Below are 26,589 nucleotides of genomic sequence, written 5' to 3' on the forward strand. Positions count from 1 at the left end.
ACAAGCTATAATAGTTTTTAATTTTTATTTCAGCTGTACAAGTGATTTATTTAACAACATTTTACATGTCCATATAAGTACAAATTGTTTTGTTTATATAAAGGAAACGAAAGGACACAATGAACAAATATTAGAGATGTCATGGTAATGCTGAAAAATTAAGGGTGTCTGAATGACATGAATTGTTCTGCCTGCAGAATGACTCAGTTATTTCGCGCATCTGTTTTAAAAAGTATTGAATGTTATCAGTTACGCATCATAATACATGTACGGTAAAAAAAGAACAAATAAAAAAATATCGAACGCATGAACTACTAAAAAAGGTCGAACAGGCACATTGGTCACGTTCCCCAAGTCAAGAGACAACCATTTCATGAAAAGTAGGTCGTCTAAAACGAAATGCAAATTCGATCCTCAACCATATCTTTATACATAAGATATACATGAAGATCTGATGAGTAACGCCCTTTCAAACTGTAATTTACATTTTAATTGTTTTGTGTTGTAACACCACAAATGTTAGGCATAGGAACACTATGTGGACCATTAATGAGTTGCGGAAATATAAAATGTGTTTGTACTAGCTTAAGGAACAACTTGCACAATTTGTGTCACCGAGCTCTATTTTGTTTCGTAAAATGTACAAATATAAAAAGTAAAATCACAAAAATGCTGAACTCCGAGGAAATTCAAAACGGAAAGTCCCTTATCAAATTTATACTTTTCCAGCAGTTTTATATACACTACAATTCGTCCTTAACGTTTAGAGTTAACTTCCCTATAGTCTGCTGTTTTAATAATTTATAAAATAGAATCGACATTTGGCTTACAAACGTGTAGAGAAGAGAACCCCAAAATGAACTATCTTTAGTTTCACAGGAAACTCTATTTTGTATCGTAAACTGGTAAAGAAACAAATGTATTTGTATGTCTTGGTACAAATACTGGTTTACTACATGTACATTAAGGATATTTTAAATTAACTGTGATCCAGAACATACCGACATACGTGCGAGTTAGCCGCTTACGTTATTTTAATAGTGCGCAAAATATACAACATAAAAGATATGATCAGTAAACAACAAAGTGGTCTCGCACACAAGGGTTTTAAAATTAATCTAACAATTTCACATAACGATTATAATCAAACATGAACATACATAGACTTATTAAATAAGATGATTTTTAACAAACTGAATGTGCATAGCACTTTTGAAATATAATACACTTAGGCTTTTACTGCAACAGTACAAATACCCCCCGCCCCCACACACACATGTGCACACACGGTACAAGTATGCACATAAACAGTACATATACACACAAACAGTACAAATACACACACACACACAGTACAAATACCCACGCACACACACAGTACAAATAACCACGCACACACACACACATACATACATGTATGCGTATGTACATGTAGTTTTTTTAACAATCAAGATGGCCTACGAAGGGAAGTCACTAGATTAAAAAACATATTTAGCTTCACTTGGTAACACCTATATTATAATACTACAATATCAAATGATTACGTATACTGATGTTCGTCTAGAACATTGTTAATTCTATCTTAATATTAATTATAACAAGAGGTCTCCATTTTTCCTCGTGTTCACTTTTTGATTCATATTTTTTCAAAATTACCTCATTGATTTATTAAAAATTTTGAAACAACATGTCCTGCCAATTTTCTATTTTGTTTTTCATCGTAATTTAAAAAAAAAGAAAACCTATTTTAAATATTTAAATATATATATATATATATAATTAGGTTGCAGTGGATATTTAAATGAATATTTGAGAATTTCAGAAGTTAATATCTTTTTTTAAAGAACACTGCATGGTGGCAGCGATGTTCGAGATTTCAAATTCAATGATCTGCCATAATTTGATACGGGGCTATACATTTGTCCATTACAATGTACGCTTGCAATTCGTTGCAATTGATCAAATATATGTTCTTGTCATAGTGTTTTTCAAAATTAGTTCCAAGTGTTTTTGTGTTTTGTTTTTTTTTTAATATTGATGAAGAATTTTACTAAATAACTTAGTGATGTCATTTGTAATAGCTCGATTGGCTCTTCGAGTTAAGCTAAAGTCACAAATATGTTTACTGTCACATAATGATCAAGGAATTAATAAAATGTCTTTTAGTCTATTTCAAACTTTATACTAATTAATAATGATTCCAGTCTATTCCTTGTTTTATTACACTCTGATAAAAATTGAGAATCGACATTTCAGATGATAACGTATGAATTACCCTCTGCAAAAATATTTTGGCCAGGAATTCACTGAAATAAGTATGATTTGACGATTAACACTAAATTATAGCAATTAGTTAATACCGAAAGCTACATGTTAGCTACGCATATAAGCATAATGATAACGTTAACTAAGTTTTGCCTGTATGAAGGAGCACCATTACGAATGGTATCGGAAACGAAATATTTCACATCTTCTCCAGCATTCCGCTGGCTTTTACTTACAGTTTTGTAAATGCTTATCGATTCACGTTTCGGGCAAGTCTTCGGAGGACTATCAATTATGTCAAAGCTAGCTTTTGGCTTTAAATCTCCCTCGAAAACGAGTCTAATAGATAATTCGTTACAGTCAGAAACATTCAACACAAGAAGTTTCCGAATAGCACCACTTCTAGTAAACACCCAGCACAGAAATTCGGAAACGTCTGATTTTCGTTTCGTTATTATGGCTGTTGTTGAGTTTGTGTTTAATTTGAATGATGCTAGACATAAATAAATTATTTCTTTTTCTGCTGTTGAACAGTCAATTGTGCTTATAGTGAAAACGGTTTTGTCATGCTTAGCATCAAAAGTAACGCAGCCATCACATTTTGCACCTTCTTGAAAGTACAAAGAATAAACATCATTTCCGAATTCTTCCGACAAGCCACAATCTACGCCAGTGTGAATTCTAGGATCAATTAAGGTAGTATTCTGAATTTCAACACTTTCTTTACTCTTACCAACTACAATATTAGTTAAAAACTGACTGTCCGCGCATGCTAATTTTCCAACATTACTAAGAGGGAAAACTGGCCAGGTAATACGCTTGCCAAATCGAATCTGTCGTATTGATGGCGATGATTGAAAAACCTCCATGCAAGAAAACTTTGGATAACAACCATTTTCAAACATTTGAAGTAAAATAATATGGTTTTTGTCTGTGTAGTTTGATTTAAGACATTGCATTTTGCCCATGTCCTTCTGGTAGAATTCATATGTTGACACATTGACAAAATTTGAAATATTTGTTTGTAGTATTCCCCAATACCCTTTTATGTGTTCCGGTATTGCGCATATATTAGCTTCTGGTCGACAATGATAACATGATTTCTTACAATGAGCTTCCATGTCAGATTCACAAAATTTGCTCTCTGCACATTCTTGGAATTCATCTTCACAAAGTGAATTGATGATGTGTTTTTTAAATGTTATTGACAAATAGTTGACAGTTTTCGATGGAATTCCAAAAGAATTCCCAGGGTCACAAACAAAATCCATAAATAGATATGCAGTAATTACGTCATACGAATGCGACGTTATTCGTAAACAATATGGCTGAAAGTCATCAGAATCGGGTCTAAGAATAACGAATTTTTCATTACCAGTCGTCCATTCGGCCATACAATCAACGTGCTGAATTAGGTTCATTTTCAAGTTATTATGAATACATTCCTCATGTTTAAAGTCAAACATTATTCCTGTTCCTGATCCACATTCACTTTCCATTCTTGCCCTCGGAATTTTGTTTGCACAGAGTTGCTTTCCACTTTTACGAATTTGCATATTGAAACCTCCTGAAAATGGGCATTTTATTGGAGGAGCCGTTTGAAAACTTGGTGACGTCATTGGCCAATGATCTAGATTCAAATTATCGCACATTGATGGACTTTTTACTGACATTTTTGTTGATGTTTTAATTTGTATGACGTCATCGGATTGTCTCAAAAACTGAATACACAAATATTCAGTTTCGGCAAGAAGTTGCGTTTTTTCGGTATGTTCCACTATAAATTTGTCATGTTCTCGTGTTTCATTACATTTGCGGATGGACTCAGCACATACAAGACCATTATTTGTACAATACGATGATTCTATTGTATCCTTGGTTATTTTCGACCTCAATGAAGCCTCGTTATCATATGTCGCTATCCACATACTTCTCCTCGTAACAAACTTCGGAAACGTGCATCCATTCGTAACAGATATCACCATAAGTATATGTAGTACAGCCAACCGCATGCTACATCTGGAATTCATTTTGTCTTTCATAAACAATGTCAACTGAAAATATAAATAAAAATTAAAGCAATGAAAGAAATATTTTATACATTTGTTGGAGTTATATTTGCAATTTTTGCAAAAAATTTTGGGTAAAAAAATCATTCCATTTGACTTTTCTTAATGGTTCGGTTGTTTCTTATCATTTGTTATATTTTTTCACTTTGCAAATGTATGTTTCTTCTAATTTTAACACTAGTACATGTATGTCCGTAATTAGTTTAAAAGTGTTACCTCGTACTCCAAAGTTTGACGTCCCCTGTTGTGATAATATTGTATGAATATGTTTTTTTCTATGAATAATGTAACACTTCAACCCTGCGATTTTGCAGTTTGATGTTTTTCACATATTTAAAAAAAAAACACAGTAAAGGTGACAATTAGTTAAAGTTATGAAAAACATATCATGGAAAATTATTTTATATGTTTAGAATTACAACAAATCAAATAATTATTCTACTAGCAAATAATTGCACTTCAAAACTTGTTGCTAAATTAATAAAAGCTGAATTAAAACTTATTCAATCTGACATTTATTGGAAATTGGTAATAAAAAGCAACTTGTGTCAACATAAAATGGCTATCGGGGTTTGTGTGGTCGTCTGCCGCCTGATTAGTTCAAACGTAGGACGGCTATCACAATAATAATATACAATTTTGATTAGTAAAGCGATCCTTTCAAATATCATTTCTTTAGGTATATTATACATATACTTTACTTAATACATGCATAGATGTTCTCGGCGTGAGAAATGTTTCTTAGTCTTCTTAATTAATTCAAAGTATCAAAAGTTTCTGTAAGATTTTTGCATACTAGCATTATTTCCATTAATTGTTAGAAGTATTCAATTAGGAATATCCGTCTTTTATCAACTAAGACTCTTATACGGTCATGTGCAATGCCCAAAGTAAATTTATTCAGAATGATAATACAGTAAATTAAAAAAAAAAAGTCTAGTCTTGTTTCAAACAACAAAAAGAGAGTTGATATTAATCCTAAATACCAGACCCAATGAACAGCCATGACCCTATTTATTCAATATATATAGTTCCTAAGCTAAAAGATAGCGGGATTTTCTCGCTGGTTTGGTTAATTTCGGCTATAATCTGCTCTTTGGTCGGATTGTCTCTTTGACACATTCGTCGGCCTTGTCGTCCCTATTCTGTGATTTGAAGATTTTTTTTACTTTTTTTTTATTAATTTTACATGTATCTTTAATGCTGTCTGAAATACCTGTAATTGAAAGTAAACCTTCTCAAAAAATTGCTCCTCAGTTGTGTTTTAAGTAAGTGAAAGTTTTGACGAATTGTTGAAATATGCAACCGTATTGTTAGAGTTACTACATCAGCTATATTGAGTGATTGGTTGTTGGTGTTTTAACGCCACTTTGGGGTTATTTAGTGGCGGTCAGTTTTTATGGGTGCCCAGAGAAAACCAGTGTTCTTCGATAGGAAAACTGACAATTGAAGTCAATTTAGATTGGAGTCGAGTGCATGACGACATCAGATATATATACATGTAGCAACAAATCAGATTTATCAAAGCAATGTTGATAAAATTGAAATTGTCGGTTCAATAAGTTTTATCGGACGTTCCCTTCAAATTTGGACTTCACAAAAGAACATATCCAATGCAAAAAACTAAAATTGATTTGTATATGACATTTACATGTTAAGTGTCACAGAATCTCAAATAATGAGAGGAAATATGTTTAAAAATAAAAGTAAACATAGAATCTAACTGACCTTCAAAGAAACGTTCAAAATCAGGTTTCCAAAGAAATACAATTATTGAAAAAAGTTTTATAGTCACAAGAAATGATAACTTGATATTTTACAAGTGTTATCAGTTTTTCTATCTACAGCAAAAAGAATTGAAATGTTTGTATTTGAAAATATAATTGAATGCAGTACTAGAGTACGTGTAGGAAGCCAAAACATAAAGTATCTGTTAACATTGAATTTACTATTACATTTGTACTTGTTAGTTAAGTCCGTGTTCAATCGTATTCATTCACAACCCTTTTTAGAGTTGATAATATAATGCGGTAATCATAGTTGTTTCGAATACCTTAGTACGCACTGCATACGAAAATAAGGCTTTGCTTACGAGACTTGCTAAATTTATTCAATAATTTGCATATTTTTCACATTTTAAAACCTACTTCGTGTTTTAAACATTTCTACTTTACTGATTAAGAAATAAATGTTTCACACTTACTTGTCTATAAAATAATTTCTTCAGTTAAAACAAATGAGAAACCTGTATGAAAATTAAGTACAAAATCGCACAAGAAGTATTAAAAATTTATATAGATGAGTTATTTGCATGTTGGGTCCAATTTCATCCTTTCCATTTAGTTCTTAGTCGAGAATCGGCTCATTCTTACAAATTACTGCAACGATTTCAACGATCTCCAAATGAAAAGAATTATTAATGAAATTTGAAATTAACATTTATGTCAATGTAAAGCTAGGAGTGGATACTGCGACTTGGCATGGAATCGACATAATAATAAATACACCGTTCTTCAGTCTTTATACAAATGTCCTTCAACACGATGGTGTTTACGAAACTAAACCGTTCAAATTGTAGTATAATGATATTGAAACGTCAAGGATATTATTTTCTTTAGCTAATTCATAAAAAAAGCATGTATGTTTTACTAAAATAGCATTTCAGGTAGAACGATGATGGAATAGATAAGATTGCTTTCTTGGAATTTCAGTACAGAAAGTACGCTTTGCACTAATAGAAATACATACTGTATATGTAGTCGTTTTGTATACTTATATCCCACACAAAACTTTAATTGACTCTTTCAAAGGTTCATGATCAAAATAATGGCAGACTAATTACAAGTATAAGGTGCGTGAGATATATTCTGAATTATCAAATATCTAATGAACAGAATCTATCAAATAAATAAAAGAAAAGGGAGGGGCAAAAAAATGCAAACAAACAAACACCTAATAAATCAAGCAAAAAAAAATCAAGAAATACGGAGAAAAAACCTTCATCAATATCCAGCAACTCCATTCGTCTCAACTCGGCCGATTCCGTACCCTCATGATAGAAGGAGAGTAGCGGATTCTACCGAGGATTGCCGAATGCCAGCAACTCAAGACGAACAAATAAACCAACAAGAACTCTCGAAACCCATCTTTACACTGTGAGTATTTCTTCATAGCTATACATTTCGAATTATTAGCACCAAAAAGCAGTTTGATACCTTTGTTCTATTATGTTCAATCAAGGTCCAATGTTGATTAATCAATCTTGACGAAAATTACAAACTATTAATATACATGTAAAAGACATCCTTAAGACGAAGCCGTAAAACGATGGTTGCAATACTTTGAGCAGTTTTAACAGAAGATTTCAAAGAAAACTTTCCAAAAAATGAAAAAATATTGACGACGGACGCAAAGTGATTACAATAGGTCATCTGGTCAGGAAAAAAACCTGCTCAGTTAAGAAGCAAAGTTGACGAATAAAACATCTCATTATTAAGAAAGCAAGGTTAAATCTGATTGGTAATTTTAGTATCTTAAGCTAATTCCTGATATTGGCAGCTAGTAAAAGTAACCAAAAGATACTAATATGTACACGAACAAGAACCTAGCTAAGATGACAACAATACTTCACTCTTTAAAAAAAATCCAATGCAAACTAGGGTACTGAAAATGACATCCAAAAACGACATATAAATAATACATAGTATGGCAATGGTGACCGAATACTAATTGGCAGTGGCAAGCTATAGTATATGAATACATATAGGTACCAAAAACCTTAGTACCAGTGATAAGCTTAGTAAGCTTAATACCAGTTGCTTAATTGATTTTTTAACCTTGTACTAGACTTATTTTTGTCATATTGGGGCCTTTCACAGCTAATGATGTTGCTCATTGTTGCAGGCTGTAAGGTAACACGTTTTTGCCTTAATCCCCGTGATCTTGAATCTAGTTGAGCGTTGTCTCGTTTGTATTCATACCACATCTTCATATTTTATATAACTAAGTTAGCTTTATAATAGTCGATAAGCCAGCTAAAACTAATAGTTGAATTTGTACTTTAAAACAAACGATCAGTTCTTGTATAGTAATACTGAAAATCTATGCAATGTCACAATGTTATTTGAAATTCAAAAAGCATCTTTTGAATTATGAAATATCAATTTTCTGAGCAATTTTCTATCATGAACTGAAATTAAAAGTGAAATATGGAAAACAGCATAGATTTCATACAATGCAATTGACTTTCAACATAAAAGCACTTAGAACAGTTTTGATTTTTGATCTCGAAAATCAATAATATCGAGTTTAGTAATTTCCATCGTATTAGCCAATCAAAATATGGTATTTTATCGCGAAGTATAATAATATCGTTTATCTAACCTAGTGCAACCAATCAAATACTGTATGATAGTTACACCTGTAATAATAGATTTACATTGATAACAATGAAATTAAATTCAGTAATGGCTCGTGTTCTATTTCACCTATGGATTAGTATCGGTGACAAATGGGATATTGTTTTGCTAATTGCTACTTCAAAAGACACATTCAAATGCTAAAAAAAATAAAACTACAACAAAAGCTCAAATTTTAAATTATCAAAGAATCTTCCAATTAAATATCAATGAAATGTTTCATTTAATCGTAAACTGATCATAATTATGCACGTATATCAGATTGGCAGACAGTCAAACGTTTAGAACTTTTTTGAACAGCTCTTCATTTTGCAATAATTTAAACGAAATTAAACACTGAAACACAGGAAACTACATTCAAACCAAACCAATATTATGAAAACAAATTGTTCAAAAGGAAAACTTGACATAATTATACACAATATATTTAATATACATTTTTTTCATATATCAAAGTAAGTGTTCTAAAAAAAGCACATACAATTAATTATTCTCCAAATCACTATATAAATGCTCTTGAAAACATATTCAAAGGATACCAAAAGGATATTCAAGCTAACTGACAATACCATGGCAAAAATGACAACGAAAAACGACCATTTCTGATAAGTTATTATATCATGAAATGCACTTCAAAGCATTAATTATTTACTCTGTGTTTAAATCGATTTTAAGTGCAATTTCTTAACCATTATTTGCTTTCGAAAGCATAAATTTCACACATATGATGAATTTAAGGACATGAATATTTCAGGACTGCGTGACGGAGTGTAAATGTACTATATCAATTACTATATCAATTTCATGACAAATGGGGAGGATAGTGGTCATTTTAAGGTCACACTAAAAGGCAGACAAAGAAACCCGAACTCCCGTCCAACGGCTGTTGCTAGTTAAAGTTTCGAACTGAATGATTGATTCAGACATGCATATAGAACATAGATACGATTTATTGTAATGTAAACTTTCGTTGTGAAAATAAAACTGTTAATATCCCATGGTAGTTGCTATCAAAAGGTATAAATCAATCGAACAGTCCTTATCAGTTCGAATCGTTAGTGCAGGATCATATTTAGCATGGACTCCGATCGCTTTCAAAAGAGATATATCATCAGTTATTCCAAAACGATATAATAATTATTGATCCAAATAAAAAAAATAAAATCAATTAATATGCAGTTACCACTTTAAACGCCTATTAGTTAATTGTGCAAGTGTAAATTGAAGGTATAATTGATTTCAGGTACAAAACAGACAATTGTGAAGACTCACATGTAACCAAAGGTCTATAAAAGATATTTAATAGGTACATTTAAAATTGAATATAGAGATAACAATAATTCAGTGATTTGATTACATCTAATTGATAAAACTCGGCAAATAATTTTCGATAAAATAAATGTTGGCTCAGTCCAAGAAGGTTATGGAAATTCCCTTCTCATTCAAAATAAAACAAAGACAAATTTATATGTTTTGCTCTTTTCTTTTTCTTCTTATCTTTCACTTGTATGTCTCTTAAATATCATGAGTTTGATTTGAATTATGTAATAATGAATTTGCATGCTATGAAATTTTATTGATTAAAATATTGTATCATACATGGCGTTCATTATCACTGGACTAGTATATATTTGTTTAGGGGCCAGCTGAAGGACGCCTCCGGGTGCGGGAATTTCTCGCTACATTGAAGACCTGTTGGTGACCCTCTGCTGTTGTTTTTTATTTGGTCGGGTTGTTGTCTCTTTGACACATTCCCCATTTCCATTCTCAATTTTATGTAGAAGACGATCTAGATGGACTAACTTGTGTCTTTTAATTTTTGCGATATTGTGCAAATAAAATATGTTAATACGTCAATGACAATAAAATGACAATAAAATGACAATAAAAAGAACAATAAACTAGAAGTATTATTGCAGGACAATTATTCAAAAATTGTATATGGTAATACGTTCAATCAGCTGTTTATTTCCCTGGGTAAACAGTGGAGTGTAACAAGAAATATACTATATATGGATGAGTTTTGTTACAATCAAGATTTGACGAGTATATATGATTATGCTGTTAAAACTATTAAATGATAATAAAAATCCAAAGTGAAAATCACGATTTTCAAAAAACAATTAATGCAACAAGTGCACAATAAATCCGGAGAGACTAAAAACTTAGTGTTCAAATTATATCTTAAGAGACCTTGCTAAAATTCTTAAATACAGCTTGCAAACACAATTTATCCCATTACGATATATCTAATGATACTTATCATTTATCAAGTAAAATGCAACAGTTTCGATGCGTTCAATATTTCTCTCCAGAAATGGAAAGTTCATCGCAAATTTAGATACGCATTCAGTTGGGATTTGCCGTTTATCAGGAAATTTTTGAGTCATCCCGTTAGTAAATCCAAAGATGTTGAAATACATGGAGATATAGATATGTATGTAGCAACAAGTGTATTTTAACAATTGTCAAACATACTAATAAATTATAGCTAAAAGTGTTGAAAAATGAATGCTGACGAAAACACTCAAATTGCCTCAGAGACGGTGCACATACAAAAGCATAGTGTAATCCAATTTGTAAGTTTTTTCTCATGAATAAATAAATGAGTAAACATTTAGTTATAATCTGCTTAATATTTAAAAGACGATAATCATTATTATTTTGACAATTTGCTATTCACACATCCCAATAGAAAAAAAAGTAGGTAGTTTGGATTCATTGCCCCTTTCCATATTATGCATCTACTCTGGAGAGTTGCAATTAAAAACTAGGACATTTTGGTCATTATCCCTGACGCACCTTTAATTGAGGAATACAAAAAATGATTGTAAACAAAAAACCTCTTTATAGAGATATTAGACATGTTTTTATTTTTTACAAGTGACTGAGCGTTACCATTTGTGTTGATTTGGAAAGTAAAGGACCATAGAATAAATATGTAAAAACAATGGAGTTATTATACATGAATTCAAATTATTAAATTTTCAAAGAACTTGTTATGGGGAAAATGTTTTTTTTTTACCATGGAGAGCTGCATCACGAAAGGATATTCTGGGTATGCAAATTTACGGGAAAATGAATCACTATTCGTACCTCGAAAATTTAAACAAGTATGTGAAAATGTCTCAGCTTCGAAACGAGCCATCATAACATATTCAAGTTTACGATACAGGCTGAGCTACAGAAAAAAAAACGTTACAATTACCGCCTATGGAGAAACAATTGCGCATATTGCCCCATTTGGTATACAAGTTAATACTTTAGGTTTTATGTATAAGGAACGCTAGAAATAAACAAAAATCAGAAAACTGAATTCAATATGTCGCACAGATATAAAAGATGTCTGCTTTGTCCACATTACATTGTATGGTTTATCAAACAACACATTGTGTATAATATTGCTGCTAAAGAGACTATTGTGTAAAATTATCATAGCATGTATAATTTAATTGTATTCTCATATATAGCAGTATTTATCATGCAATTTTCAATGTTTGCCTTGTCAATAGTAATAAATAGTAACATAAATTAATTAATTTGCTAACTGAGTAAAATATCTGTAATTTAATATCTATCTCAGGTTATATGGGTCGATGATACCAGTAGTGAGAAATACGTTTGTTGTGAAAATTCTATTGAAATATATTTTTTCTAACATCAATTGAATAAACACTGAAAAATGAGACAGATACATATGTTTTTATTTGAACGGTATGGAATTAATAAAATTAAGTTAATTAACAAATAAAGACTTTTATAGAGCATCAACATTATATTTGAGCTTTGTAAACACAGGTGTGTACGCATTATTAATGCAATATACATTATAGAATTTTTAAGTGTTTCATTTTACCGACTTTTTACCCAGAGATCAAAGACGAGAATTTAAACAACAATTAAAGGTCACCGTATGACCTTCAATATTGAACAAAATTAATTTCGTATTGTGAATTATGAAAGGACTTGGCATCACGGCAAAATGTAAAACAATAAAATCTTGATAAAGGAGTATCAATGAATTTCGAAATGATTTTCCAAAACGGAGACAATTCCTAAGACAATGACCAACCCCGTCAATCCCTTATACCCCCAAAATAAAACACCGTCAATCCCTTATCCCCCCCAAAATAAAGAAAAACGTGTGTAAACTGCTGACAAATCATCAGGAGCTCAACCTAAAAATTAATAAATTATAATTAAAGTAATTTAGCTGTTAAAAAATCGACAGCTACATTAAACAAAAGATCAAACTTTTAAAAATAAAGTACAAAAAACAGTATATGTCAACGGAACATTCAAAGTTAATAAGCCAAAAGGAACCTAAAAACACCAAGGCAAATTCGTACGACGACGAACGGACAAACAGGTCCACACAACACTAATTTCTCTTCCTATAAAATAAAAGGCTGAGCAACATGAACCCGACCAAACCTGGGTAAGTATATACAAAATTATATCGTCGCTGGGCTTCTAAAATGTCGTATATGACTTTTTTGGCTAAAAATACTTTTTGACACCATTGGTCTGGGCGGGAGGAATTCTTTGGTATTATAAAATAGCATACAGTTAAACCAATCAAAATGTGTGAAATAAGACATAGTAAAAAATTGCCAATGTCAGTTGTTTGTAAAGTTTGCTTCCAAAATGTTGTATGAAAACTTGAAAATGGTTGTAGAATGGCTTTGGGAAAAAAATAATTGTACATTTCTTTATTTCTGTGAAAATAATTTAAGTTCTTGGATAATCCAGAAATGTCAAAGTTTTAATTTCACTGCTATTTACAAAAATGTTCAAGTTCACATACGACATTTTGGAAGCATGCATTTTGCCAAAATTTTCAAAGCCTGTTGGTGTGATATTTTTTCTTGAAAAATTTGTAATTTACAACATTTTAGAAGCCCAGCGACGATATGTTGTTCAAATGTGCATTTCCAGAAACCAATACTAATACTAAAAATCCAGCCTAAAAATAACAAATATAGGCGTAGGTACTTTAATTCGTGGAGTGCTACTAGTAGTTTTATGGAAATCGAAATTCTATATGTAGGTTGTTGATCTTGATCTGCAATTTATTGAATGATACTGATTTTATATATATATAAAACATTCGGAGGAGATTGTTCTTATGTTCAAATAACTTTATACCTGAGCAGATACGCAAGAGGGTGACTTCCTTCCGATAATTTAGTGCTTGCGTTTCAAATTACACTGATGGGTCTGTTTCCATCTACATGCAATCCAAGGCAACAAATAGGTTTTCTTTGTATAACCAGATTGTTTATGCGGTAGAAATATTGTACTGTAAAACTGCATTTATATTAAGTCATATAACTTCTGAATAAAGAGGGATCATATCTATTTTTTTGAAACATTTTTGGATAAGGAACTCGAACATCAATCTTACTCTTTTCTAGTTCTGTTTATTTTTACTGAATAATCCAGTCGTCATAGTTCGCTAACTTATCCCCCGTTGGTAAACAGGACAACAGACACCAGACATTATTGTTTGTTTATGTAAAAGCGAAATATCGATAAATATCATTGATAAAGTACACGATTATACGTTTTAATATCCAATGGTCTTTATAAATTATTAAATGCATTTATGCTTTATAAACTATTAACAACGCAGCGAGTGCAATCCCTTTATTCCTAGCAGAGAGCTAGCAGAACTTCGTTCGATTATTAGTACGTTTTGTCACAATTTATATTATATAGCGGGGGTTTCACAGGTACAGAAATAACAGCTTCAAATTCCTACTGCGACTGCTTTTTAATTGCTATTTTCTGTCTTCAGAATTGATTGTTAACAATACAGAGGGTGTAGTCTCACTCCATCAGTGAGAACATTGACCACTAAAGACAAAAGAACAAAGAGATGTACAATTGCTTATCTCTCTAAGGCCTTCAACATTGAGCAATCTCATAATGTATGGTAAGATATAACCGTTCAAGGATAACAAATAGGAAAGAACTCAAAAAAGAACACAAACTGCCTGATTTAGTCTTACATTTAAACGGCAAAAACTCTACAATCACTCAAAGCTTTTACAAAGATGATCTAGTCAGTCAGTATTTCCAGACATTAGAAGAAGGATCTCCATCGTTTAACGTTGCTAATTTAGAGAAGAAACATTCAATCAAGCGCAAATGACAATAGAAATTCCGAATAAGACTGGATGCAAGCTATTCAGTAAAAAAACCAAAAAAAACCCAGAAACATATAGTTTAAAAAAAGTTTTGCTTGTACTTTATTGCATGATGATTTACATTACCTTATAACAAAATTTTAATGTGCATTATAAAAATTGATAAGATATTGTATGATTGCCAATGATAAGACAACTTTTCCTGAAATTTAATTTCCTCTCGTGACCAAGAATATTACAACACCTTATACAAAACCAACATGAATTTACATTTCCTACCTCCTTTTATTTGCTATTTTAATAGTCTACAAATTTATTTTATCAATCTTATTGGCGTTGCTAGTAGTCAGTAAAAACGGGTTATCTGTCCCTTAATCTATGTTGCCATTCCGAGGTAAAGACTCGTGTGTATGGCAGTTGGTTTTCTCATGTTCCGTTGATTGGTAGCGTTTGATTTAGTGACTTTTTATGAATTTTAATTTGTATTTAAGTTCGGTATCTTCATTATATTTTTTATTCATTAAATCGAATAACTAACACTGAAAATGAAATTTGACGTGGACTGAACGATTCTTCCTAGTCACCACCAAAAGCTTCCCCCACTTTTTTTATCCTCCGTCTTACATGTATCTTTGGTTTTAAATTTTATAAAAATATAAAATCAAATTTTCTACCTGTACCACAGTTCACAAAACAAACGAGCCAGTCTTATAAACACAAACAATATTACTATGATTTACATGCATATATATCTTCCGTGATAACAAACCATATACAAAGATTAATTTCCGCCTGGATATTAATTAAGCTATAGTAATTGTTATTAGATGTTTGTGGGATTCATGTCAAAAGGACAAATGGCAAAGTAATCAATTGCTATTGAAAGCTTCATAGGATATTAGTCTTTTAATGGATATTTGTCTGTGAGAGCAGGAAGAACTCAAGAACACAGAGGAAACGACAAATATGAAAAATTATCGACGAACTCTTCAGTAACAAAATCATGCTATGAGCTACTCGGTAATAATTATTTCATTTGTTGACAATTAGCTTATTTTGAAATGACAAAATTACCATAATTTGGTTTGATGACAGAGCTTGGACAGTTTCTTGTGCAGACGTTCAGTCTCAACCGGTGCAACCGCGGCCCAGGGGATACAGCTTGCTATTTTTGTCAATCGTTAAGCGCTATCAAAATGTTTTTTTTTAGTTGTTTCAATGTGTTGTTAGGTAGCTGTCTTCTTGGTGTTTGATTCCAATAATCACTCTATTTATGAATAGTGGAAATATTTTTTTATGTTTTAAAACGTCTTTTAGAGATTAGCACTGAAGATCAGGTTAAATTTGCTTTTATCGGAGGTATAAGAGGTGTTATTGTACATGCACATGTCCCTAGTGTATGTTTATAGTCAGTGTTATCTGAGTATAGGATTACCAATACATCTTATCGACTATAACATACTCAAGCACTGCAGTACAAGTTCGACAAAAGTAAATAAAATCATTTAAAATCTTAAATGTTTTTCTCTCCATTTAATTCCACCTTATGTAAATGCTGTATTGCAATTGGATGAGAGAAATGGTAATTTTCACAAATATTCTTTATACTGATATTTTCTTTTCTCTGCTGACGTGTTTGTCATTGAGGGATTCCATGTACATTTGTAACAGGGTATTTGTTAGCAAATATACCACACCATATGGAACATACCATGTCCAAATATAACGCGACTTCTGAAGACCTTTTTTCATTGAAATGGATAAAAAGAACATTCGTTGGAATAAGACAATCATATCATGCTTACAAGGAGTATTTGTCAAAAGTTTACAATACCATATTGCAATATTCAAACGCCATAATTAGTGCACAAATGGGAAAATATTGTCGTATCACCATGTAACAGTACCTACGGTACCACAAAGTCTTCCCCAAGTAGGTCTAATTATATTAAATATCTCAATAAAAACCTAAAAGAAAATTGGTAATGGCATACAATGATTACTTCTGTATATAGTCAGTAGATTTAAGCCAAACTAGATGTACTATAAATATTCTCATCACTAAACAGAAATATGAACAAAGCAAAGAGATATACGGATTAGTGGTATAACAAGAAAACTATAAAACCTTTATATACTCGTAATTGTATTTTTGTTGCTGAGATTAGCCGAGACGTGACATGCATGTAATACTTCTACTTAATAGGATGGCTTAGCTATATCTTGTCTTCGATAAAACTCTTCTTGTAATGGTTAAATTATTACAAATATTCTTTTGTCGCTGCAAATATTTTTTCATTTAAATATTTTCTTGTGATCATTTCAACTGATATTTTTTTATTTTTCAAGAAACAAATCTTTAAATATCTTTATTTACGTGTAAGAGCAAGGATTCCAACAAAGAACCAAATGATGGTTTATGTCATCTTTTATTTGTTTGTAGAAAGTACCATAGGCCCGCTGCTGATCAGTCTTATCTATCTATTCTTAGACTAGTTTTTAAGATGATATTTAAAAACAACCTCAAATTGGTTATATAAAGTGTCATTTGAGGCAAGTCTTGTAAGTCCTATGTTGTGGAATGACATTTGAAGATCTTATCATTGTTGTTTAAGTTTCTCTCTATCTGTCTAAAGAAAGAAAAAAAATCTAATTTATTCAAGGACAAAAACTCCCATATAAGCAGTCGATTCACAATTTCGGTCACGTTCCGAATTTGTACATCCTTGTTACTGATTATGTTTATTATTTATAGCTTTAATCTATTTATACTACAGCTTTTAAAATAAAAGGCCACATCTACACAAACATGTGTTAAACTAGATATTTGCCTTTAAGGAGTAGTTTGATAATAATCGGGAAATTAAGAAGTAAATCTCTTAGACTACATTATTGTACTTTTGTCCCGTCAGATGTTCATTGCTTCTATACACAAATGTATAAATGTTTTCAAAATATTCACAATTTGTGGATTTAGCCTTATCTTCTATTTCTAACCACGATGGTGGTTGTCTTCGTCCTTGTGATTGGCAGACACAATAAAATTCCACAAACTTTTAAATTATACTAGATACCATAGGATTTATTCATAGATATAAGAAGATGTGGCCAATGAGAAAACTATCCATCCAAGTCACAATTTAGTAACGCAAACCATTATAGGTCAAAGTTCTGCTTTCAACACGGAGCTTTGGTTCACATCGAACAGCAAGCTATAAAGGACCCTCAAAATGACTAGTGTAAAACCATTCAAACAGGAAAACCAACGGTCTAATCTATATAAATAACGAGAAATGAGAAACAGTTTGGTTGAAATTTGTCCAGTAGTTTCAGAGATATTTTAAATAAAAGTACGACGACAACGACGGATGACAGGCAAGAGCTTCGTCGGGTTATTGGTCCAGGTTAACCAAAAAATCAGTTTTATACATATTCAAGAGTGTACTTTAAAAGAGGGACGAAAGATACCAAGGGGACAGTCAAACTCATAAATCGAAAACAAACTGACAACGCTATGGCTAAAAATGAAAAAGACAAACAGAAAAACAATAGTACACATGACACAACATAGAAAACTAAAGAATAAACAACACGAACCCCACTTCGGCTGTTGTCTGATCTTTGGTTGGGTTAGTGTCTCTTTGACAGGTCCCTCATTTCAATGCTAAGACTTATTCAATTCTTAATTTTATTTAACTAACGTAACAATTAGAGTAATATAATTCACCATTAGTAAAGACACTTATGAGTTTTCCGCATCTCAAAGTGTTAATGCTTGACAAAGACAAACTTTTGCTCCTAAGCCCGAACCAACTTAAAAGTACTTTCTGCAGCCAATGATTTAAAAAAATAAATAAAAACAAAGACAGAATAAGAATACTGAAAACATTAATGATAAAGAACAAACATTATAGGAAATTAAGGAAACATTACTGTTGATAATCAAACAAACAATCATGTAATATTTACTGCAACACGAGACAATCATCAAAAGATTTAGAACAAAAAAAACAAAAAAAAAACTAAATGATAAAAAACATGGAAAAAATAGAATTATAAATAGCAAAACGAATTTAAAACTAAGCAAACATAACTTTTCACAAAAAGTAAACAATCCTATAAAATAAACTGAAACACGAGAGAATCGTGAAAATATGTGATCGTTCGTGCAATACGAGATAACAGTACCGATATTTGTCAATTAGTTATCAGTTACCGAAGAAAATTGATATCAGTTTCAAATATATGTAACATTTTACTAATAATTGTTCAACCAACAGACCATTTTATTATTAATAAATCCTCTTAGCTTTTTGTACGGTGCAGTATTTTATAGGACTGCATATAGATCATATTTTTACATTTGGTTAATTAGACTTTATTAGATTAGGTATATAGATGGAATGGATTAAGTTAAGTATATCTTTACAAATATCGATTAAGTTAGTTTTTATGAGCATGGAACAAAAGTTCTATTCAGGGTAATGCTAAAAGAGTGAGGAATGGTACATCACTTATTCCGAACTTAATGTATAAATATAAATATATCATTAAGATTGTATACTCTTGGGTATTAAAAATAGAATTTGTGGATTTATTGGCATTAAGCCTTTGAACTTTGGATTTTATATGCAACTTTGAAAAGAATTAAATCTGATTTTATGTCAATCTCCTGTTTTAATTAACTTAAGGACAGAAGTACGTGACTAATTCAATTCGTTTTTTTATTTTCACAAACAACATTTTGTAAATACACTTAAATTTAAAAGTGGTAATTTGTTGTTCTCGGAAAGAAAGAAAAATAAAATGCGTAGATACCTCAATCTGAGACAGCAATATCACGACATTTATAAACAAACACACATCTAGTTAATATTAACATGCATTATTTCTTTAACATATGACAGTTGTCGATAAGATATGCCAAGCTCTAAATCGTCTCGTATTGGAGTTGCTTTATATAGATATAGGAAGATGTGGTATGAGTGCCAATGAGACAACTCTCCATCCAAATAACAATTTATAAAAGTAAATCATTATAGGTCAAGGTACGGCCTTCAACAAGGAGCATTGGCTCACACTGAACAGCAAGCTATAAAGGGCCCCAAAAATTAGCAATGTAAAACCATTCAAACGAGAAAACCATATAAAGGGCCCCAAAAATTAGTAATGTAAAACCATTCAAGTTATGATTAACTTGAACAGAAACTATTGAAGAGATTTCATCATCGATACACTTCAAATGAAAAAAAGATATCATGCATATATCAAGACATCCACTACCTAGTTTCCTTACTTTTATGGTGCTTGATTAGTTTTTTTTTAGTAACCGAACGTCCCCGCCCTCTTGTACCCTTTTTTTCAATTTAGGTCAGTGGTTTACCAAAATGTAAATACAGCCCCCCCCCCCCCCAAAAAAAATCACTTACATATTGCAGCATGAGTCTCCCTTAATTTGTTTACAATTAACACACTTTACTATTCAATACCTTGTATATATCTAATAATAATATATTGCTTATAAAAGCATGCTTTGGAGCCACTTGTAATAAATCAAATCAAATTGTACGGCAAAAAGAAACAAAGAGGAGAAAAGTTAACATTTTTAAACACATTCTAAGTTTTCTTCAAGCACTGTAAAACATTGATATATACTAGTATTCAAATAGATATAAAACGCCACATGATTCTGTCTTTTTCAATAAAATTTCGTCGATATTTTCGTGCAAAATGGTAAAAAAAGAATCAATTGACAAGAACAAAATTGTTATAAATTTACGATAATTTAAATGGTTGAAAATACCTGTGTATCACGTCATACGTCACTTGCTAAAATGATCGTGTGCTGCTTGTTATTAAGTTGAAAACAGGAAGGAGACTAAAAGCGTCGAGTAAAATGTTATTTCTTGCTTAATTTAATGTAAATTTCATCTTTATTTAATATTGTCTCGTGTGTTGATGTGGTGTTAAACACCAGTATTCAATCAGTAGGAATTGTTATTTGGATAGAGAGTTGTCTCATTGGCACTGATACCACATCTTCCTATATCTATTATATGAATTTAATTTAGATAGACTGTTAAACATTGTAAGAAAGTTTTAATAGTTATATAAACCTCTTTCAGACTTATCCGTTTCTCAAAACAAACAAAAAAAGAAATTTTCATCACTTTATACACCAAACAATCTACATTTACCTATTTACTGAATATCTCGAATTTGATTTGTTGAACATTTTCTTTCTCTCCTCTCACTGCGTTTTTTTTCCTTATCTGATATATATTCATATAAAAACATGAATAAAAATGTATTTGATGACTTGAATTTGTAATAAGAATATTCTGCAGATTATACAAGACCTTGCGTTATGATTTGACATTAAAATACTTCGTTAAATAAAAGACATATTTGAAATTTTAATACTTTATTATGGATCTGGTACCAATTAAAGATGTATTTTATATCATGAACATATTACCTTCTCCTCTCATTACCATTATCTTTAAGGATAGTCTAGCTATTTTTAAGTCCTGCGTTGGCGTGTATTAGAAATTCAAATCAGAGTTTTGTATATTTTATATACATATTATCATTCATATATTTATAAATATAGCAATTTCTTTCAGTTTAGCAAACTACGTCGGTAAGCTCGTGGAAGCGTGCTTCGATTAATGTAGGTCGTGGGTTCGAATCCCGAAAGGTTCAGACCAAAGACAACAACATTCGTATTTGTGGCTTCTCCGCTGAGCATGTGGCCTTTATGAGTAAGTGCATTATGGTCGACTCGGAATCAAAAAAATATGCCCAGGTAGGGTGACATATCTTCCCGCGGACTTTTACCTTGTTAAAATCACACTCGGTGTTCCCGTCTAGTACAAATTAGGGTTCATATCACATTGTCATGTTCGTGTCCTGAATATGCAGATATTTGCCACTGGACCTTAAGCAGTCATATATCCATTCAACTCAGTTTAATTGGATCATTTTGAAAATGGTCCCTCCAAAGCAAAGTCCATGCATGTATGGTGACATATACAGTATTAGCACTCAAATAATCAATCAGTAGATTTTACAGACATCAAATCAAGGAAACATGACTACGTTAATCAAAAAGAATTCCGGAATGACATATTGAATAATATTCTGGGTAGTAGAAATACGCGGAAGGTTATAATCCCGACGGACAAACATGTTCAGACTCCTGGTACATTCTTGACAACCAAGATTTTGGGGAAAACACAAATAACTACATAGTAGAAATAATAAACCAATTTTGATGATTTTCCATTGAATTGATAGTAAATGAATTGAATCATGTCAAAAATAATGCATTGCATGTAACGTTTATTTAATTTAACATCAAGTTTCAATTTCATTTTGGCTTCATGATTTAGTATACAGGTCTCAACTCAATACGTATTTTGTCAAACTTTGTCGCAGTACCAAGGCACAAAAGTTCAAATGGTATGCTATCTCTCTCTCTCTTAAAGCATTCAAGTCCTTCAAATATATTTCATGTTGGAGGCATTGTATATATAGCGATAAGTTATTTGGGTAGCTTTTAGAGAAAGGGAAAGAAACTAGTTAGTCGTTGTCTTATATTGACCCTGATTTTGTGGTCTTCTGAATTATAATTTCCATAGATATTTTTTTTTATGCAAAAGGAGAAAACATAAAATAATAAAATCAATTCATAATACATGGATGGCTTATTTGTATAATTTCCAAAAATCTAAAAATGATTTTATCTGCCAGCTAGTGTTATACACTAAGGGGAATCTTTCTGTTGAATACTGGACAGTTGAAGTAAATTGATAACAAAAGAAGTGTAATCTAATATTGGATTAAAAAAGATTACTGCTATAAGAAAATGTCACCTCACTTGTTTAAAAAATCCCAAAGGTGACAAATTCCCACTTTGTTGTATACAACTGTTAAACAAACAAAAGACAAAAACATACAAAATAAAAGAAATAACGGAAGTTTTCAAAAAAGTTTAGAAAATAAATAAAATCATGTTGCATACCTGTGACACTATATACCAATGCACTCTGTATTAGAATTTCAAAACTCACTTATAGAAATACAGAATTTGTTAGTCGTAAGTCCATATTAAACATGACACCACATCTCTCAACCAGATAACTAGCATCCCTGTCCGTTAGACCTGTTAAACGCCGTGCAAACACATGTTGACGTTTTCTATTTTATTTCTCCTTAGGAACATTAACCACATTTTCCCAATACTCAAACGAAGTTATTAGAACCATTTAACAATACGACTCAGTCACATGTTATAGCTTGATTCAATAGAAAAATATTATTATTGATGCTAATTTCAATGTAGATTTCAGCTGCCAATCATCTAAGCTAATCTTTTTCTCGCTGTTGATGTCTAATCCCTTATTCAGTAAAATATTAATATATACACCAATTTTCACGAGTCTATAGGGGAATTTATTAGTTATTTTCCATCAGAGGGTTGAATTTCATCACCGTTTTCTCATGTTGCCTATTGTGACTATTGAGATAAAAGATATATGGATGCAATAATATGCATGTATATACATTCAATATTAACGCTATTACAATACATTATTAATGAAGTTACATTGTTATTTGCAATATTAATGATATATATGAAAGTCATTATTACGTCTCATCAGGGTGTACCAAAATCGAAGATAAAAAATTCAATGCTGTTATTTAAAACTCGTTTAGTAAAATTTTAAACTATTTTAAATGGAATTGTATTATATGTTAAATTAGTTATGAATCTATAATTCAACTATAATCATTCATTAAAAGTCCAATGAAAATATGATTTTATGTAGTATTGACTTATTTGAGATACTGATAAACTTTTGAATTTGTTTTTACAAGGACACATATACAATTTTAAAAATAAACACAGTGTAAACAAAGAAGAACATTGGATAAGAAGAAAATGCACTTACTAGTGTACCATTAAAAGTCTTTAAAATGTATAATACGATTTTCGAGCGCACAACACGAGTTTAAATGTTACAGTAATCCAAAGATAAAAATTTGAAAAGCCAAAAAAATAAAAGGGGTTTAAAAGAACAACCAAAATCTACCAGCGTTTCAATTACTTTGATTGAAGGGCATCCAATACATTACGAAGCGTTCATTTTCCATGTCAAAATTGGGCCAGATTTTTCTGTTTAACCAGAACTTTTAAAATCTGTTTGCATTGTTTTGTTATAAATATTATATTTACAAGCAGAACATTAGCCATAGATTTCTATATCCACATCAAAATAATGGTTTACAAAATAAAACACGTTTCCCAATAATCGCTAATATTCTATCAAATTTAACATAGATCAAGTTTCTTACCTTTGGGAGCTACTAAACTCTTAGTTCTAGAACTCACAGCAATATTTCACAAAACATGTCACTTTTGTTGATCTGTTTTAAGGTCCTCTGTCAATCTTTTCTCTCGGAGGTGAGAAAATCCGAACAAGTTTGACAACAGTTGGTTTCGTAAATTATGCATAAAGTTTACAGGCACCATATTTTCTTTCCCAATTTATTTGTTTGAATAGCCAAACTTGCTAATGGTATGTCTCTATAGACTTAGAAATAATCAAATTAACTAATCAATGTCCAATTTATAACAATGTTATTTGAAAGAAGCACGTGCCTATTGTCTTCTGATTTTCGGTAATTGTCGTCTGCTTGTGTTCCGTAATGGTCGATTAGATTTTAATTGGAGTAGGTAAATAGCATTTATTTCTCAAAAGTGTTGATCTTTTATAGATGGACATTAATATTGATTATTTTAAATGGAAACTGTAAATGAAAGGCTTTCAAATAGTTTTCTTCTGTCAATATTTAATGATCACTACATCATAGTCGATCATTGCATTATCAGTCCTGTCAATCCCGACCACCTAACCAATCAAGGATTATTTTATGATAAGATAATTGAAATATGGTTTCTTAATATTATGCCTTTTTTATACCATTTTGGGGAATAATTATTTTCTATAACTCATTTTTTATATGCGGATTTACTTTGGAATGCAAAAAACTTATCATGGTGGTTTTAAGATCTTTTAAGGAAATATTAAGTTCCAACTACAATGTATAATTTATCCCCAAAAAAAGTATGTATTTTGTGAAACGCATACATTTTTTTCCGTTATTTATTCGAAACTACACATTGTTTTTTTTTTATATAGATTAGACTGTTGTTATGCCCATTTCAAGGGTTTTACACTAGTATTTTTGGGGGGCCTTTTATAGCTTGAGGTTTGGTGTGAGACTATGATACGTGTTGAAGACCGTACCTTGACCTATAATGGTTTACTTTTAGAAATTGTGACTTTCATGGAGAGTTGTCTCATTGGCACTCATACCATATCTTCCTATATATATATATATTGACCTTTCTTGAAAATGTTAAGATTAGTACCGTAGTTTTATGCAAACAGTTTTTGTAAATGTATCTATCATAAATAAGTATGATAATGAAAGATTAAGCTAAGAGAACTTGGAAATTCAATGACGAGTTATGGTAATTGGAAGTAAGATAGAAAGACATAAAAACAGCGGCTCTTTTCACAAAAAGGCATACACTTATCAGTTTCAATTTCAATTTTAATTTTTTACTATGAAAAGAGTCACAGATGTAAGATTCTCCTGTCGCTATATCGAGCTTTTTTGCAGTCAAAAACAACGAGCCAAGGAGATAGCATTTAATGTTTTCGATATAAGCATATAAATATCACTAATAGTATTATGAATAGTTCTGCACACATTGAATTTGTGCATTTGTTGTTAAAGTTATCTTGATTATATGACTTTGGCAAATACCATATATAACTCGAGACTTGTAATACAAATCAGACAGTGAAATATACAGCATCAATTAAACCAAACATACGAGTTAGTAAGGAGGATTACAAATGTTAGTTTCAACACTGAACACAATTGTCTCTACACTAGAATTTTCTCATATTACATTTGAAAATATCGAACACCAAGAACTGATAATTGAAAAGGTAAAGCTTTATGGATGAATAATTTATCTGAAATAATGTTCGTGTTTTTAATATATCTCCCAGTGGACGATTTGGAGCAACCTTTGTATCATATTAATCGGTATTTGAATTGTATTTTACATGAGAAATGAGATATTAATTCATAGAAAGCGAAATTAAAGCATAGTAGCATTCAATTAACGGAAAATAAACAAAAGTAGATGTTAATATAATTAATGTACAAGAGATGACAACTTTAGATTATTTATGAATTATGTCCGCTGCGATCATTCAGTTTTTGGTCCCTATTGCAATGTTATAAGAGAATCCACATACAGGGAAAACAAGCAACACAAAGCAAGTAAGTCGAGCAGGATGTCATAGTCTTTTTAAAACTAAATATTTAGCAGTGCATAGCACATGAAGGTAATAAGGGATTGTAAAATAAATGATTATGCAGTGGAAATTCATTAAAGCTTATTAAGTACCTCAATACATACGTTTTCAATAAATTTTGTTCAAACACGAATAAAGCATTTTCCCCTAAAAACAAAAAGTTTTTTTTTGCTTCCCTTTGCACAGAAATACTGAAAGAATGAGGAAAAGAAGAAGTAAAGAGCGAGAGAGAAAAAATAGTGGATGAAAGCCAACAATTGATTAAAACGAATCCATGTTT

The 26,589-nt window shown here is 31.0% G+C and overlaps 1 protein-coding gene across 3 annotated transcripts; it reads right to left on the reverse strand.

Moving 5' to 3' along the window:
* Positions 1 to 12: 12 nt before the first annotated feature.
* Positions 13 to 24,651, reverse strand: LOC139528076 (uncharacterized). 3 transcript variants are annotated; one of them, XM_071323887.1, is made up of 2 exons: positions 24,265 to 24,651; positions 13 to 4,319 (listed from the first exon to the last, which is right to left on the reverse strand). In XM_071323887.1, exon 2 carries the CDS (start codon positions 4,305 to 4,307, stop codon positions 2,367 to 2,369), a length of 1,941 nt encoding a protein of 646 aa, XP_071179988.1. In that variant the 5' UTR covers positions 4,308 to 4,319; positions 24,265 to 24,651; the 3' UTR covers positions 13 to 2,366. The 3 variants fall into 3 exon arrangements, with proteins under 3 accessions (XP_071179988.1, XP_071179987.1, XP_071179986.1); XM_071323886.1 differs by lacking the exon at positions 24,265 to 24,651 and adding an exon at positions 22,980 to 23,264; XM_071323885.1 differs by lacking the exon at positions 24,265 to 24,651 and adding an exon at positions 22,931 to 23,264.
* Between the last annotated feature and the right edge of the window lie 1,938 nt (positions 24,652 to 26,589).

This window comes from Mytilus edulis, chromosome 6, assembly GCF_963676685.1.
Source record: "Mytilus edulis chromosome 6, xbMytEdul2.2, whole genome shotgun sequence".
Classification (NCBI taxonomy): Eukaryota; Metazoa; Mollusca; class Bivalvia; order Mytilida; family Mytilidae; genus Mytilus; species Mytilus edulis.

Coding starts and splice junctions, on each gene's coding strand:
- LOC139528076 (XM_071323887.1), bottom strand. CDS start 4,307: ATGAAAGACAAAATGAATTCCAGATGTAGCATGCGGTTGGCTGTACTA.